The 15,826-nt window shown below is 50.5% G+C and overlaps 1 protein-coding gene across 1 annotated transcript; it reads right to left on the bottom strand.

Annotated features, from left to right (window-relative positions):
* Positions 1-647: 647 nt before the first annotated feature.
* On the bottom strand, positions 648-15,826 carry LONP1 (lon peptidase 1, mitochondrial). Its single transcript, XM_033136525.1, has 18 exons — positions 15,700-15,826; positions 14,498-14,586; positions 14,073-14,192; positions 13,004-13,220; positions 12,750-12,811; positions 11,298-11,427; positions 10,277-10,360; positions 9,209-9,429; positions 8,962-9,100; positions 7,685-7,863; positions 7,362-7,449; positions 6,289-6,411; positions 5,358-5,474; positions 4,425-4,565; positions 4,145-4,310; positions 2,887-3,095; positions 1,922-2,086; positions 648-997 (listed from the first exon to the last, which is right to left on the bottom strand). Exons 1-18 carry the CDS (start codon positions 15,781-15,783, stop codon positions 830-832), a joined length of 2,502 nt encoding a protein of 833 aa, XP_032992416.1. The 5' UTR covers positions 15,784-15,826; the 3' UTR covers positions 648-829.

Consider the following 15,826-nt stretch of genomic DNA (forward strand, 5'->3'; position numbering starts at 1 on the left):
AGAGAAACGGGGACACACTTCTGCTTCAAAACGGGTCATGCCAGCCACAAAAAGCCAGGTGGGCATGGCAGGAAAGGGAGTCTAAGGCGGGGGGGGGAGGCTTTGAGAGGCCGAACACCCCCAAAGGAAAACGGCAGCAGCAGCAACTCTGGCTCACTTGTGACTCCCAGAAACCTTTATACGGTGGAACCTCGGTTGTCGGAAGCTGAACAATTCCAAACGCCAACAGCCCAGAAGTGAACACTTCTATTTTCAAACAATTTTGGGAAGTCAAACGGATTCCAAGGCACGCTTCTCCATTTTTTCCCCAATGTATTTTTCTGAACAGCGATTGCGCCTCGGTTAACGCACGGTCTTCCAGAACAGATTACGTTCAACAACCGAGGTTCCACTGTGTAGCCTTATCCTGCCAACTTCTCTCTAGCTGCTTTCTTCGTGCAATGCGCAATTTCTTAACTGGCAGGGACTGCGGCAACTCTTCCCCGCTTGCGTCTACCGCCTGCCATGTTTGCAAGATCATTGCGGATACCCTCTTATGAGTAGAACAGGAGGAGCAGTTATGGAATTGGCTTCGCTCGAACAAAACATGCCTCACCGCCCTTTGCCAAGACTGGGACATTTCAACACATTCCACAGGACTTCCCTTAGCGTCGGAAATTTCGCTGAAAGGCTTTTTAATTGGTTCATAATTCACATCATTTGGTGTGCAGCACATCTCGTGGCAGCAGAGGCATAATTGGAGGGCAGCCCATCTCTTGGACCTGTACCCGGGGCCGGAGCTCAGACACGGCGGCGTGAGGAGGAACAAAGGCAGTGAGAGCCCAGGCGCTCACTCTCCTCCCTGGGAATCGCGCTTTGGGAAAACAATGTCAAAGATCTCATTGTAGTGCTCGACAAAATGCACTTCCAGTCCTTCCGTGATGAAGTCCGCAAGGTCGCAGTAGTCCTTCTTGTTCTCCAGAGGCAGGATCATGCAGGAGACGCCGGCTCGCTTGGCCTAGGAGGGGGTCGAGACAGACGCGGTTAACATGGATTGAGCTCTCCGCTAGTTCACAAAAATGTTTACGCCGCTTGGTTGTAGGAAATGGTGACGACCCAAAACCTCCGAGCGGGTTGCAAAAGAATAAAATCAAGGAAATCGGTAGTTAGCTATAGTGGTACCTTGGTTTAAGAAAAGCTTAGTTTATGAACAACTTGGATTAAGAACGCTGCAAACCCCGGAAGTAGGTGTTTTGGTTTGTGAACTTTGCCTTGGAAGCAGAACATGTTCCGCTTCCTGTTGAGTGTAAATTGAGTCCCCCGCTGCTATGGGAAAGCACACCTTGGTTTAAGAACGGACTTCCGGAACGGATTAAGTTCGTAAACCAAGGTACCACTGTATTTTAAACACGCTGAAAAATAATCAAAATCGACAGCAAGCTAAAAACCAGATTAAAACACACGTTTTAATCTGTAAAATGGGGCAGGGCAGGAACCAACTTACTATCATTTATTGAATTTACCTAACGCCCTATACCTAGGGCTCTCAGGGCAGTTCACAGAATAAAATCAAGATATAAAACCACAAAATACCTCATAAAAATAAAAACAACAACCCAATAGCCCCCTCCCAAAAAAAAACAACCACATTTTAAAAGGGCATCGGAGGTCCTGTTGGCTCCAGCTCATTCGGTAGCTGTGGGTTCCAGCCCCGTGTTGGGCAAAAAGATTCCTGCATTGCAGGGGGTTGGAATAGATGACCCTCAGGGTCCCTTCCCAAGGCTACCATAGAAATAGCAGCCTAATAGACAAATGCTACAGGTACGCAGAATGGAGAACATTTGGCAGAGTCGATGAGCAGGATCAGTCCCCCGATCCCTGCCTGGAAGCCCTGCTGTGGCCACAGGAGGAGGGAGGGAGGTGGCTCTGCTGCCCGCCTTACCGCAATGGTCTTCTCCTTGATCCCTCCGACGGGAAGGATCTTGCCCGTCAGAGACACCTCCCCGGTCATGGCCACGTTCTGCCTCGCGGGCTGCCCCAATGCCAGGGACAGCAAGGCCGTCACGATTGTGCACCCGGCGCTGGGCCCATCCTTTGGGGTGGCTCCCTACGCACAGAGAGGGAGAGGGAGAAGCAAGGCTTAGTCTGCGCAGATCAGAGACCAGGCACCCAATAATAATAATAAAGACGGAGAGGGTGGGGGAATCTTGCCGCTTTCAAACCAAGAGTGCTGCATGCTAGACTGAAGACTGGGAGAGGCCTCCGGGACCATATAACGCCAGTCCTGAAAGACCCCCATTGGCTCTCAGGACGTTCCCCAGCACAATTCAAAGGGTTGGTGCTTTGAAAGCTCTAAATGGCCTCAAAGGGCCCAGTATACCTGAAGGAGCATCTCCACCCCAGACAATGAGGTCTAGCTCCGAGGGCCTTGTGGCGGTTCCCTCCCTGTGAGAAGTGAGGTTACAGGGAACCAGGCAGAGGGCCTTCTCGGTGGTGGCGCCCTCCCATCAGATGTCAAGGAAATAAACATCTGAAAGCGGCCCTGTTTGGGAAAGTTTTTAATGGTTGAAATTTTATTCTGTTTTTAGTCCTCTGTTGGGAGTCGATCCAGAGTGGCTGGGGAAACCCAGCCAGATGGGCAGGGTATAAATATTATTATTATTATTGTTGTTGTTGTTGTTGTTGTTGTTGTTGTTGTTGTTGTTGTTGTTGTTATTAAGCTTTGCTCCATTACAGCTCTATCGTTTCCTACGGGCCTGACTCCTAAGCTTGAGAGGGCAAAAAGAAACTTCGGCACCACCAGCAAAAAAGTGCTCAGTGAGGACTAGAAAGCTTAATGACTGTTTGTTTGCGGTGGGAGAAGAATAAGGGATCCCTGCGCAGTGCCACATCCTGCCTGGTTCTTACCTCCGGGACGTGCAGGTGGAGGTGAGACGCCACCAGGAAGTCGTTGCCGGGATCCCTCTGCATCAGGAAGGCCCGGGCGAAGGTGTAGGCGATCTTGGCGCTCTCCTTCATGACGTCACCCAGCTGCCCTGTGACCTCCAGGGAGCCGTCCTTGCTCTCTCGGTCCTTGGGGCGGCGGAGGGAGGTCTCAATAAACAGGGTGGAGCCGCCTGGGAGTGGGAAAAGAGGCCAGACATACAGTGGGACCTTGGTTCCCAAACGCCAAAAACCCGGAAGTGAGTGTTCCAGTTTCTGAATGTTGTTCGGAAGCCAAACGTCCGCTGCAGCTGTTGGCTATTGTTTCTGGGGCCCCTGCACCAATCAGAAGCTGCGCCTTGTTTTCCGAACATTTCGGAAGTCAAACGGATTAAGTTTGGCACTTTTATTTTTGCTATTTATTTTGCGTTTTTCTTTTTGAGGCTTTTTCGGTTCATTTGTTTTTTTGACTTTGTGGAACCCGGTTCAGCTACTGGTGGATTGATTGTGTGACTGCGGAAATGGATAAAAGCCCCCCATCCGAACAATGACTGACATCAGTGCAGCTAGGAAAAAAGTTTAATTTTCATTTTATCATCTACAATACTGTCTTATTTATTTTTTAGTACGGTACACTAATTATTGCTTTCATTTTATGGCTCAATGGTCTCGTTAGATAGTAAAATTCTTGTTCAACTGCTGTTTTAGGGGTTGTTTTTAAAAGTATGGAACAGATTAATCCAGCGGTCAGCAAACTTTTTCAGCAGGGGGCCAGTCCACTGTCCCTCAGACCTTGTGGGGTTCCGGACTATATTTTTTTTAGGGGGAGGAAAAATGAATGAATTCCTATGCCCCACAAATAACTCAAGAGATGCATTTTAAATAAAAGCACACATTCTACTCATGTAAAAACAGGCTGATTCCCAGACTGTCCACAGGCCGGATTGAGAAGGCGATTGGGTCGGATCTGGCTCCCCGGCCTTAGTTTGCCTACCCATGGATTAATCCGTTTTACATGACTTTCTATGGGAAACACGCCTTGGTTTTGGGACGCTTTGGTTTTGGAACAGACTTCCGGGTTTTCGGCGTTTGAGAACCAAGGTACCACTGTATTGGGAATTGTATTGCAATTGTGACACTGATATAATGAGGCTATAATTGGATTATTGTAATTGAAAACTAATAAAAATTATTACAGAGAGAAGAGAGGGAGATAGAGAGAGAAGGAGTGTCCGAGTCTCACCCATGGCGGTCCAGGCCAGCCCCATCACCACCCCAGGGGGGGTCACATCGTACATCCGGTCCACCGTGAAGATGGGCTTCCCCACAAAATCCTGGAGATTTTCGGGGGTCACCTCCACCTTCTCTGCCTCCCCGCTGACAATCTTGTATGCAGATTTCCGCAGCACCTGAGCCAGCAAATGGGATGTGGGTTGGAGCCCTTGTTTTGGGGGGTGGGGAGGTGGACAATGCCTCAGTTCTCCCCCCCTTCCACAACAACAAAAGAGGGGGTCCTCTCTCACCTTCTCCACCTGTTTCTGCAGGTTCCTCACCCCACTCTCCCGGCAGTATTGCTTAATGAGGACAGTCAGGACATCTTGGGTGATGCTGGTCTTGGCCTCATCCAGACCACAAAGGACCCGGGCCTGGGGGACCAGGTACCTCTGGGGGAGGGAAAGAGAGATGGGATCAGGACCCCCCACAAATGACACACAACTCTATATAACATACCATATTTTTCATGTATAACACACTCCCATGTATAAGATGCACCCTATTCGGGGGGACTCAAAATTTAGAAAAGGGGGGGGGTGATTGCTTTTTTAGGGGGGGGGAGGCAGAAAATTGCTCACCCAACTGTCTGACACTGCATAAGCCAACGACAATCTCCTACTCATGGCAGCAACAAATCTCCCATCCCCATTCTGCACTGCCCATGTGTAGGACGACCACAATTTTTTTACATTGATTCATCAGAAAAATAACTCTGCTTATACACAGAAAAGTATGGTATATGTCATAAAGGAACGCCCAATCATATAAACAGTGCCTGGGGGATGTAGTCCTCATTGAAATCTCATTTTTCCTCCCTCCCAGAGTGAGTTGTGCTGAATGCCCAGACTCTGGGGCTTTCTCCCCCCCCCCCACCCCGTGTTGAGATTCCTACATTGCAGGGGGTTGGACTAGATGGGCCCTGGGGGTCCCTTCCAATTCTACCATTTTCTATAGAAGCCCGATTCTTAGGAGCCGCAAGAAGCTAAACCCAGCGGCAGACTTAAGGCTGGTGCCCGCTAAAAGGGGCATTTCGCTGCTCGTTCTCCCTAAACCCATCAGACGAAACCGCCTTTCCGCAAAAGACAGGGTTTGCTTGGCCGGGGCTTTCAGGGTTTGAGAGGGGGTAGCCTGAGCTCTCCCAGAGGGGGGAGATCAGGGTTGCTGCTGTGTCCAAGGCTCACCTCCGCGATGGCCAGCTTCTCCTGCGCCACGTACCCCGAGATGTTGATCATCTCCATCCTGTCCCGCAGGGGCTCCGGGATCGTCTCTGTCACGTTGGCCGTGCAAATGAACAGCACCTGGGGTGGGGGGGGCACACGAGGTGGAGAGCGCGGTTGGGCCTGGCCACCTTGGCAGACCCACAAATCCAGACCCTGAGCCACTCTGGCCTTGCGGGCGCAGAGAAGTGGCGCCCAGTCCTGGCCGCATTGCGACTCATGTGCATGGGATTACAGGGAAAGAAATCCCCCCCCCCCCCGCCAAAAATGGGTAAGTTTCTTATGTGTGTATTCCAGAAATGGAAAAACAAAAAAGAGCAGAATGGATAACCAATATTACAGACTATGTCAACTCTGACAGCCCAAATAAGAAAATCTAATGACCATTTTCTCTCTCTCTCTCTCTGGAAAAAAAAATTATTCAGGTTATTTGAATAAATACCACAATATGAAGCATCCGTGAGCAGGATTCGAGCAGGAAGATTTAGAGATGGTGGTGTTACGATTTTGAATTAAAAAGTGGGAAGAAGGGCTGTGACAATTGGGGGGGGGGGTTTAAGAGAAACGTCGTGGAAAACAAGGTGGGAAATTGGTAATTTTTTTAAAAAAATTGTACTGGAATTGCAGGTAGAATTTCTGGAAATTGGGTAAAACGTTTTTAAAAGACGAAAAGCGGCCTGTAGAAATATGATCAGTCCATCACAACACCAATCACCCACAGATGTTCTCCAGCTTCACGATGGCGGATCAGTAACCCTCCAGGAGTTTCTGGACCCCGGGCTCTCTCCCCCCAACCACTGACCCTGCTGGCCACTGGAGGGCCCAGTCAAACACACACCCCACTAACAAGGGTCCAGGGAGACCAGCCGTGGGGGGGGGGGGGTAGGGAACGTACCTTGGAGAGGTCGACCGGGACGTCCAGGTAGTGGTCCAGGAAGTTGGCGTTCTGCTCGGGGTCCAGCAGCTCGAGGAGCGCGGAGGAAGGGTCCCCTTGATAGCCCCTGCCAATCTTGTCCACCTGCGGCACAGGAGCTGCGTCAGTGCCAGGGAAGAGCAGGCCCCCCCAAGGATGGCAACGCAGGAGCGGGGCCTTTTCTGTGGCGGCCCCGCGTTTGTGGAACGCTCTCGCCCACCCAGGGTCACTTGGGGCCTTTGTTGCACGAGGCAAAACTGTTGCTCTTTAACCAGGCCTTGAGCTGACTAACATCCTATATCAGGCTTCCTCAACCTCGGCCCTCCAGGTGTTTTTGGTCTACAACTCCCATCACCCCTAGCTAGCAGGACCAGTGGTCAGGGATGATGGGAAATGTAGTCTCAAAACATCTGGAGGGTTGAGGAAGCCTGTCCTGTATATAACCTTTCAAATGCGTTGGTGGGGAGGGCGAGTTATTGTTTTCTGGAGTTATTCTTGTTGTTGTTCTTGTTCACAAGTCAATCAGTCAGTCAGTCAGTCAGTCAATCAATCAATTGAGCCCAGAGGAGATAATAATATTAATTTCTTATTTATACCCCACTCATCTGGATGCCAACAACAACAACATTAAAAAGTTCCCTCAACAGGGATGCCTTCAGATGTCTTCTAAAAGTCAGAGAGTTATTTATCTCCTTGGCATCTTGTGGGAGGGCGTTCCACAGGGATGGTACCACCACCGAGAAGGCCCTCTCTGCCTGGTTCCCTGGAACCTTCGCTTCTCGCTGGGAGGGAACCGCCAGAAGGCCCTCGGGAGAGGGACCCCGGTGTCCGGGCTGGACGATGGGGGGCGGAATAATAATAATAACAATAGTAATTTATTTATACCCCGCCCATCTGGCTGGGTTTCCCCAGTCACTCTGGGCTGCTTCCAACAAACAATCAAAAATACATGAAAAAATCACTCACTAAAAACCTCCCGACAAATCAATCAAATCAGTCAAATCAATCAATCAATGAGTAAGAGCCCGGAGCAGATGCACGCAAGGCCCCGTTACCTCGTCGATCAGAATGAGGGGGTTCTCCGTCTTGGTCTTCTTCAGGCACTGGATGATCTTTCCTGGCATGGCCCCCACGTACGTCCGCCTGCGTGAGAAGCACAGGGCCGCAGAGTTGGAACCAGGGAGCCCCAGGGCATCCTCTACTCCAGCCATTCTCAGCCTTGGGTCCCCAGGTGTTGTTGGACTACAACTCCCATCACCCCTAGCTAGCAGGACCAGTGGTCAGGGATGATGGGAGTTGTAGTCCAACAACACCTGGGGACCCAAGGCTGAGAAAGGCTGATCTAGTCTAAAGCGGCTGCGACCGATGGCCGCCCCACCTGTGCCCCTTGATCTCGGCCACGTCCGTCATCCCTCCGACGCTGAAGCGGAAATACTCGCGGTTCAAGGCCCGGGCGATGGAGCGGGCGATGCTGGTCTTGCCCACGCCGGGGGGCCCAAAGAAGCAGAGGATCTTGCCCTGAGTGGAGCCTCGCAGCTGGCTGACCGCAATGAATTCCTGGGCAGCGGCAGGGACAGAGGTGGGTCAGAGAGACAGCAAAGAAAACAAGTTTATTTCTTCTTGTTGTTGTTAAATACTTTTTATTAGTTTTCAATTTAAAAAAAAAAATCCAATATATGCCACATTGTATCAATACCAAATTATCCCCCCCATTTCTCATTAACATTAAAACATAACCAAAAATAAAACATTCCCCCCACCACCAACTTCTCTCCAGCCCCTCTTCTGGTTCTTTGAAGGAACCAAATCATCTTTACATTCCAGATCCCTTTACCCAATTTTCCAGCTACTAAAACATTAAACTTGTGATATACTGCATATATTTTTTAAACATTCAAACCGCTTTATACATTACACAACTATGCTTACAGACTATTTCCCCTTTTAAGAAAATGAGTTTATTTCTTTATCACATTCCTAGGTCGTTATTCCTCTCAGGAGCCCCTGGCGGCTCTTCCTTTTAATAATATGCTAAGACCCCGCTGTTCACGAGTTGCGAGCTTGTACATGCCTTCTGTCCGTTGCTCTTAATAGTAAGGAAGGGAGCAAACCATGGTTCATGCCTAACCGCGGTTTAGATGGCAGTATATAAATTCAATAAATAATAACAAAAACACCAATCTTCTGTCGGTTGCTCTTAAAAAGAAGAAGGGAGCAAACCATGGTTCATACCTAACCGCGGTTTAGATGGCAGTATATAAATTCAATAAATAATAACAAAAACACCAATCTTCTGTCGGTTGCTCTTAAAAAGAAGAAGGGAGCAAACCATGGTTCATACCTAACCGCGGTTTAGATGGCAGTATATAAATTCAATAAATAATAACAAAAACACCAATCTTCTGTCGGTTGCTCTTAAAAAGAAGAAGGGAGCAAACCATGGTTCATACCTAACCGCGGTTTAGAGGGCAGTATATAAATTCAATAAACAATAACAAAAACACCAATCTTCTGTCCGTTGCTCTTAAAAAAAGAAAGGAGCAAACCATGGTTCCTACCTAACCGCGGTTCAGCGCTTGGGGAAAACGCGACCTGCGTTTCCGCGCCGCCCCACCTCGGAGGCGGAGAGACCCCCGGCGGCGTGTGTGTCCTTACCAGAACCCTCTTCTTGACGTCGTCCATGCCGTAGTGATCCTCCTCCAAGACGGCCTGGGCCCTGGCCAGATCCAGGTTCTCCTCGCTGCACTTTCCCCACGGGATGGAGGTCAGCCAGTCCAGGTAGTTCCGCGTGACGCTGGAGGAGGGGAGAGGCGGCAGGGCCGGGGCAGCCGCGTCAGAGCAGGAAGTCCCTCCTCCCCTCCGATGCCGCAGGGTGTTGGCTTGAAGCCCCCGCCCGACTCACCTGAACTCGGACGAGTGGTTGTCCAGCAGGCCGAGCTTGTTCAGCTCCTCGTCGATGACCTCCATGACGTGCTTGGGGACCACCAGGTCCTTCAGCCGCTCGCGGAACTTCTCCTCGATGGCGTCCTTGTCCTCCTTCTCCAAGCCCAGCTCCTTCTTGATGATCTTCAGCTGCTCGTGCAGGAGGTACTTGCGGTGGGTCTGCTTGATCTTCTCCTCCACCTGCCGGCAGGGGAGACATGGGAGAGCGGCGGAGGGGCGTTGGCGGGAGCAGGCCACCCTGACTGTGCCCCCGAAGGACCAGGCGCGCAGCCTGGGGGTCATTTTGGACCCACAGCTGTCCATGGAGGCGCAGGTCAGTTCTGTGTCCAGGGCGGCTCCATCTGGGACGCAGGATGAGACCCTCCCTGCCCGCAGAGTGTCTGGCCAGAGTGGTGCATGCTCTGGTTATCTCCCGCTTGGACTACTGCCATGCGCTCTACATGGGGCTACCTATAAAGGTGACCCGGAAACTGCAACTAATCCAGAATGCGGCAGCTAGACTGGGGACTGGGAGCGGCCGCCGAGACCATATAACACCCGTCCTGAAAGACCTACATTGGCTGCCAGGACGTTTCTGAGCACAATTCAAAGTGTTGGTGCAGACCTTCAAAGCCCTAAATGGCCTCGGCTCAGTAGACCTGAAGGAGCGTCTCCACCCCCAACGCTCAGCCCGGGCACCGGGGTCCATCTCCCGAGGGCCTTCTGGCAGTTCCCTCCCTGCAAGAAGTGAGGTTACAGGGAACCAGGCAGAGGGCCTTCTCGGTGGTGGCGCCCGCCCTGTGGAATGTGCTCCCATCAGATGTCAAGGAAATAACTATCCGACTTTTAGAAGACATCTGAAGGAAGCCCTGTTTAGGGACGTCTTTAATGACTGATGTTTTAATGTATTTTTAATCTTTTGTTGGAAGCCGCCCAGAGTGGCTGGGGAAACACAGCCAGATGGGCGGGGTAGAAATAAATTATTCTTATTGTTGTTGTTGTTGCCTCGTTCTGCCCCAAAATACCTCCAAGGAAACCTTCTGCTCACCTCCCGCCCAAGACGTTGCTGGAGTTTGCTGAGTTCATACTCTTTCTTCAGCAGAGAGAGGGCTTTGTAGAGGCGCTTGGGAATCTAGGAGGAAAGGAAAGAGAGTCCCATCTGTGTCTTTTCAGGGGGCTGGAGAGCCTTGGGGTTCAGGGGAGGGCGAGTTACTTCCAAGAAGGCTCCACGGCCCCAGGGACTATTCTTGATTTGTATATTTCTAGCCTGCCTTTCTCCCAAGGTTCAAGGAGATGCCCGGCATTTTAAACGCATCATTATAAAATGAAGTTGTTACTAGTTAAAAAAAAACAACAATAGCTGGAATGAATCACAAGCACATTCGGATCCTTGTTATAGCAGTCCTGTGTTTTATATGAAATTAATTATCTTTGCAAAACGATAGTGCCGCACATCTGGAGCCAGAAATCAAAAGAGCAGCCCAAATAACCCAGAGATGCATTTTAAATAAAAGCACACATTCTACTCATGTAAAAACACGCTGATTCCTGGACTGTCCGCGGGCCGGATTTAGAAGGCAATTGAGCCGGATCCAGCCCCCAGGCCTTAGCTTGCCTGCCCATGGCCTAGAGTTGTCGGGCTTTTGGGTAGGGGGGGGGGTTTAACCAGAATTGTTAAGCTTCTGTTGCGGAGAGTGGCAAGAGATATTGAACTTTTTTTAGGGGGGAATCACCAGAGTTGTTGAGCTTTCTTTGTGGAGGATTGACCAGAATTGTTAAGCTTCTGTTGGGGGGAGTGGCAAGAGTTGTTCAGCTTTTTGGGGGGGGATGCTGAAAATCACTCACCCAACAGCCCGCCGCTGCAGAGAATACAGACTTTCACAGCGGTGATGGGACATAGCAGAACGATTGAGCGGGAACACCCAGACGATCACTTCTTTAAATCCCACGATCGACCTGGAAAACCCAGGTGATCTACCTGTGGATCGTGGTCGACCGGTTGGGAGATGGCTGATCTAGAGAGATACGCCCCATCAGGCCGCCTGGGCTGGTTGTCCCTCCCCGCTTACATTTGTCTCTTCCAGGATGTCCTGCAGCTCGTGGGACTCGGCCCCCGTCAGCGCGGCCCCCATGTCGCTCAGGTAGATGGGGTTGTCGACGACCCTCTGCCCTGCCTGCATCATCTGAAGCACGGACTCCCTGCAAGGACGGGACAAGAGCGCCAGTCAGAAGAGCAGGGCTGACTCTTTCCCGCAACTGTCCGCCCAGGAACAGTCTTTCGTTCCCAGAAAGAAAGACTGGCGGGAAGTTTCTTTCTTTCTGGGCTCGACTGAGATGTTTCATATGAGGGAACCTTTCATCATATGTGGTGGAATTGCAAAATGATAAAGGAATTCTGGGAAATGATATATAATGAATTGGAAAAAAAATGTTTAAAATAACTTTACAGTGGTACCATGGTTCTCAAACTTAATCCGCTCCGGAAGTCTCTTCCAAAACCAAGGAGCACTTTCCCACAGAAAGTAATGCAAAACGGTTTAATCCGTTCCAGACTTTTAAAAACAAGCCCTAAGACAGCAATTGAACATGAATTTTACTATCTAACGAGACCACTGATCGATAAAACGAAAGCAAGAATCAATGTACTGTACTATAAAATAAATAAGGCAGCATTGTAGATGATAGAAATTAAAATTATTATTGTTTCTTATGTACACTGATGATAGTCATTGTTCGGATGGGGGGCTTTTATCCATTTCCGCAGTCACACAATCAATCAATTAGTAGCTGAACTGGGTTCCACACAGTCACAAAAACAAAGTCACAAGCCGCAGTCACAAGTCAGTCCCATAAAGTGAAGAACAAGTCACATTAAAAAACCCCAAAAAATAGCAAAAAGGAAAGCTCCAAATATCACTTTGGTTTGGGAACGGACTTCTGGAATGGATTAAGTTTGGGAACCAAGGGACCACTGTACTTTCCATGCTAGACTTGGGACTCCAGCGGACTTCAGAAGCTGCATATTGTCCTGCTAAGGCGGACCAGGTAATTGGAAGTGTACTGGGCCCTAGGATAGAGGAGTTTTGTTTGCCTAACAAAACTCCCAGCAGGTTATGAACTCCATATAAGGAATCAACACTCATTCGTTCCGTTCCTAAATCCCTCACCCACCTAGGGCGTGTGGCAATGGTAAAAAAAACCCCACACAGTTCTGAAAGAAGATGGTTCCAGCAAGAAAAATTAAAAACAAAAAAAAAATTCCGTAGGAATCTGAACATTTACAGACTGTTTGACATATAAACACAGTTTTTAAAAGTTCCAAGACAAAAGCAGACTGGGAGAAGCTTGCTATTCAGTTTGCGGCCGGCTTTCCAAGGCAGCTCCTCAACGGGGGCTCGTGTGAAGGGCAGAACCCCCAAGGGCCACATTGCCTGTAGGGCCACTTCCTGGGGGGCCACGTGCCGGGGGGAGGCAGGGCCAGGGGGCAAAGAGGGCGGCGTGAAAGGCTTCTCCGAACCCACCTGTACAGTGGGTTCAGTGCGATGATGTCCCGGATGGTCTTGACAATTTCGGCCGTCAGGGCCTGCGAAAGAAGACAGCGGGAGGGACGGTTGGAGGGTGGGATGGGAGAGGGGACTGCCCCCCCCCCAGGAACAAACCTCCATTTCCACTCACCGGAATGCCCCGGTGCCTCTTGGCACCTGCCCAGGAACGGCAGCATTACCTCTGCCGCCTTGCCGACTCCAAAGGGGTGACTTTCGGCCGGGTCACTCACCTTGACCTCTTCCGTGACCTGGAATTCCTCGTGGGCCACGTTGTCCACTTCCACCATGAGCACCTCGCCCGGGGAGGCTTCGAGGGGCTCCAGCACCACGTCCCCCGCCGGCTCGCCCGCCTCCCTCTTGGACCGCTTCTGCTTCCGGCGGGTCTTCGACTTGCTCTCCTCAGCCGCCTCTTCGGGATCCACCTCCAGCTGTTTGTTGATCCGAATCCTGCAGGCCCAGAGGGTGGGGAGGTAGGCTCAGTAAAGGGATCCACATTCTCTCTCTCATACACACACACACAAACACACACACAGGCATGTTTCTGAGCACAATTCAAAGTGTTGGTGCTGACTTTTAAAGCCCTGTATGCCTAAAGGAGCATCTCCAACCCCATCGTCCAGCTCCGAGGGCCTTCTGGCGGTTCCCTCCCTGCGAGAAGCGAGGTTACAGGGAACCAGGCAGAGGGCCTTCTCGGTAGTGGCACCTGCCCTGTGGAACGCCCTCCCACCAGATGTCAAGGAGATAAATTACTACAGTTGTACCTCAGAAGTCGAACTGAATCTGTTCCGGAAGTTCCGTTTGGAAACCAAGACGCAGCTTCCGATTGGCTGCAAGAAGCTGCTGCAGCCGATCGGAAGCCGTGTTGGACGTTCAGGTTCCAAAGAACATTTGCAAACTGGAACACTCGCTAAACGGAGTGCTAACTGGAACGTCCTAAGAGGAAGGCAGACTTGGCAAACCCTCACCGGGATCAATTCCCGCCTGGAAACCTATGTCCCCACTGTGGAAGGTTGTAGGGATCCAGAATTGGTTTCCACAGTCACTTACGGACTCACTGTTAAGACCATGTTTATGGAAGACAATCATACTTGGCTACGAGGGATTGCTAAAGAAGAAGAAGAAGAAGAAGAAGAAGAGAAAGGGCAGAATGGAGTAAAACTATTACTCCCCAATAGCAAGTGCTCGTCAGCCAGTCTGCATCTTTCTCATTTGCCACTTCTTTCCCCGACCCTCCCCTTCGCCAGCGGGGAGGCCAATGAGGAAGGAGATGGGGGGCCCGTGGGGGGGGGGGGGCTTTACCTCCGGTGCCCCATGACGATCATCCTCAGCCGGTCGCCAAGGTCCTGCATCTCGTGAATCTGTACAAAGGTTCCCATCTGGTAGATCTCGTCCAGGTTCTCCACCACGTCCGACTCGTTGCTGGAGACGGAGTCAAAGCGGAATGGCAGGAAGAGAGAGATTTATTTTATTTGGGGGGGGCAACAGTGGCTCTCCAGGGTTTCAGGCTCAGGGGTCTTTCGATGCCCCTACAGGACAGACCCTGAGACTTTCTGCATGCAAAGCAAGTGATCTGCTGACCCCATCCCCTTAAGTGAAGAAAAGCAAAACATTAAATGCGGGGGAGGGGAGATTTAAAACTGCATTTGGCCTTTGGAGCACAATATATGGGTGGCGTTCCTCGAGTGGGACCCCAGGAATGACTGGGGTGAAAGCTCTGGGCTTACCTGTCGTCCTTTTTGAGGAAGACGCCAGCGTACGGTTGAGCAAGGCTGACTTTCCTCCGCAGCAACTCAACCAGCTTCTTGTTTTTCACCTAAAAGGTTAATTATTATTATTATTATTAAATTGATTACCCACCCTTCACCCTAAGGTTCCGGAGTGGGCTACATCAATTAAAATGCAACCCTAAGAACAGTTTAAAACACCTTGCAGTCACAGGTGTAAGGTGGGTCCTAAAAAATATACATCCGATTTATTTATTTTTTAAAAACTGTTTTATTTAAAAAAACACATTTTAATCCACCCTGACTAGAATAAAGGTTTGCTCCTCGTATTTTGAGTAGAAATCAGATAAACGATGGTCGCCGGAAGGTTGTACAAGGCCCTTGAGGAACATTCAGCCCTCTCTCTCAGTTCTGCCCTTCCTTACCAGCATATATAAAATGTGAGTTGTCACATCCATCACAGTTCAAGGAAACAAGAGATGCTGAACTGTGGCTTCTGCCCAAACCAGAACAGCCCCCCCCCCCAAATCTCTCTCTCTCTACCAAACAAATCCTTGAAAAGGTGGCCTTGGCAAGCTCTGGGCCTCTCAAGGGGAAAAGCAATTCAAAGGGCAACGTGTCTAATCTTGAGTTTTGGAAAACACCAAGGCCGAAAGTGCCATCACTGCCAGCAAATCGTGGCATCACACAATAGTAGAGTTGGGAGGGATCCAAAAGGCCATTCAGCTGGAACCACAGCGAAAGAACAGCTGAGAGTTCGAACCAAAGGAGCGGTGCTTCTATTTTCTTGAAATGAGCGGCAAAGGAGGAGATGATGAAACCCAGTGAAATCCCAGCAGACGGACGGTTTATGAGTCACATCCTAAAATTCCAGGGATTTAGGCTTCACACACACACACACACAATGCCAAACATCAGGAGTCTCCGCTCCTCCACATGCAGCTGCTGGGTGACCTTGGGGGGCTAGTCACGCTTCTCTGAAGTCTCTCAGCCCCTCTCACCTCACAGAGGAGGAAGGGAAAGGAGAATGTGAGCCAATTTGAGACTTCTTCGGGTAGTGATAAAGCGAGATATCAAATCCCAACTATTATTATTATTATTATTATTAGTCATATGAGGATGCTCAGGTGGGGCATGCCCCCCCCCCACAAAGGTTGGGAAGCCGTGCTCTGGAGGGGCTCTGCGATGCGTCCCCGCCCTACCTCGATGATCTTGATGAAGCGGGGGAAGACGGGGTTCCTGGCGACGGCGATGAGCGGCACGTGCGGGACCCTCTCGGGGACCATGAGGGGCGCCAGAGCCGTCACGGGCCCGCCGCCCGACTCCGCG

Source organism: Lacerta agilis, chromosome 18, assembly GCF_009819535.1.
Source record: "Lacerta agilis isolate rLacAgi1 chromosome 18, rLacAgi1.pri, whole genome shotgun sequence".
NCBI classification, from domain to species: domain Eukaryota; kingdom Metazoa; phylum Chordata; class Lepidosauria; order Squamata; family Lacertidae; genus Lacerta; species Lacerta agilis.